General features: G+C 62.1%; 1 protein-coding gene across 5 annotated transcripts in view; it reads left to right on the forward strand.

Moving 5' to 3' along the window:
* The first annotated feature begins 171 nt into the window (after window positions 1-171).
* Window positions 172-1,872, forward strand: part of BPTF (bromodomain PHD finger transcription factor) — a 30,374-nt gene continuing 28,673 nt past the window's right edge. For all 5 annotated transcript variants that reach the window (XM_072414087.1, XM_072414092.1, XM_072414091.1 and 2 more), the window contains exon 1: window positions 172-710. In XM_072414087.1, the coding sequence (XP_072270188.1) occupies window positions 296-710 (415 nt within the window). In that variant the 5' untranslated portion in view covers window positions 172-295. The remainder of the gene's footprint in view (window positions 711-1,872) is intronic.

Raw genomic sequence — 1,872 nt, forward strand, 5'->3', positions numbered from 1 at the left:
GATGGGCAGAGCACCTTGTAGCAGGGCACACAGGGTGGCACGATGGGCAGAGCACCTTGTAGCAGGGCACACAGGCCAGTTCTCTGCCCCCACGTCGCCCTGTGTGGCTGCATTGACAGCGGTGCGGCCGCTAGGTGTCGCTGTGAGGCGGCGCGGGGTGGTGGGGGTGTCACGTGACGCGAGGCCTGGCTCCGGCAGCGTTCGGAAAGATGGCGGCCGCGGTGTCTCCGGATCGAGGCGCCGCCAGCCGGGAGTGAAGCGGCAGGCAGTGAGCGGATATACAGCGCGGGGGACAATGCGAGGCCGGCGGGGGAGACCTCCGAAAAGGCCGGCCGTTCCGGTTGAGACCCCCTCAGCACCCCCCGGCCTCCGCTCCAGGCTGAGGGGGAGCAGCCGCGGCCGCTGGAGGAGGAAGGCGCCGTCCCCCCCGCCGCCCGGTCCGACCGGAGCCCCCTGTGGAGGCCGCCGGAGGAGAGGGCGGGGAGGAGGCCGAGGCCGGGCCGCCACAAGCACCAGGATAGTGTACGATGACAGCAGCGACGAGGAGGAGAAAGGCCGGGACACCGAGGATGAGGATGACGAGGAGGAGCCCCCCCCGGAGGAGGACCCGCTGCTCATGCTGGACGACGACCTGGACGATGCCGACTATCAGGAGGATGAGGATGACGCCAGCTACTGCACCGACTCCAGCGGATACAGCGGGGCCCCGGGTAAGGAGAGCGCCCCCTGCCGGGGAGAGGGAGTACCGCCATCTCTGTCCTCTGCTTCATTATTACCTGTTATCCCCCCACTGCCCCCTGCTGGGTAATACCGCCATCCCTGTCCTCTGCTTCATTATACCGCCATCCCTGTCCTCAGCTTCATTATTATCTGTTATCCCCAACCTCACATCACTGCCCCAGCCCCCCTCCCCCCATTCCTGATTCCAGCTTGCCCACTGGTCATAATTTTTCCCCACCTTGGGGCTGCAGGGTATCATCATCCCCATCCTCATCTGTCAGACTATCATCCCCCCATTGTCACCGACATTCCATCCCCCGGGGTAATGACCCCATTGTAATATAACATGTAACAATAGGGGGATGGCATTACCCCATCTCCAGTTACTGCCCCCCTACAGAGGGCATTCCCACCTTCTACCCCTATGGGACTTCCACCCTGTATCATTCCCTCCTCCTACCCCATGATGTACCCCCCCTCGCATACCCCTCTACCCCATGGTGTACCCACCCTCCCCCCTCTCATACCCCTCTACAACATGATGTACCCACCCTCCCCCCTCTCATACCCCTCTTCTCCGATCTCCCGGCTTTGTTTGGCTGCATTGGTTTTACCATTTCTCAGTGTAAGAACATTCTCAGTCAGTACAGAGCGTTACAGATGTTGATCCTGCCAGTCTCATATTGCCCTTGTCACTTCCTGTGAACAATGTTAGAGGGGCAGGCAGTGTTGTCACCATAAGAGGAAGATGGGGGAGGAGTCGTGTGATGGGTGCGGTGCTGTGTGACAGCGCTGTCTGTAGGTGCAGCTTATACACAGCTGGGTGCTAAGCTGATAATTATTAGTTGGGTGCTGCACCCGGCTTCCCCAGAGGTGTCACCCATATTGTGCTCCCTGTCCTCATACTGTCTGCTTTGTCTCCGGGGTATTGCTGGGGGAATGTATGGTGCCGGACATAGGGGCATTCTATGCCATCAGCTGTAGGGAGTGCACCCCCCTCACAGGTGACTAGGTGCGGGGGCCGCATGGTGGGCTGTGCCCGGGTGCGGGGGTCCCGTGGTGGCCTGTGCCCGGGTGCGGGGGTCCCATGGTGGCCTGTGCCCGGGTGCGGGGGTCCCATGGTGGCCTGTGCCCGGGTGCGGGGGTCCCATG

Source organism: Pyxicephalus adspersus, chromosome 6, assembly GCF_032062135.1.
Source record: "Pyxicephalus adspersus chromosome 6, UCB_Pads_2.0, whole genome shotgun sequence".
In the NCBI taxonomy this organism is placed as follows: Eukaryota; Metazoa; Chordata; class Amphibia; order Anura; family Pyxicephalidae; genus Pyxicephalus; species Pyxicephalus adspersus.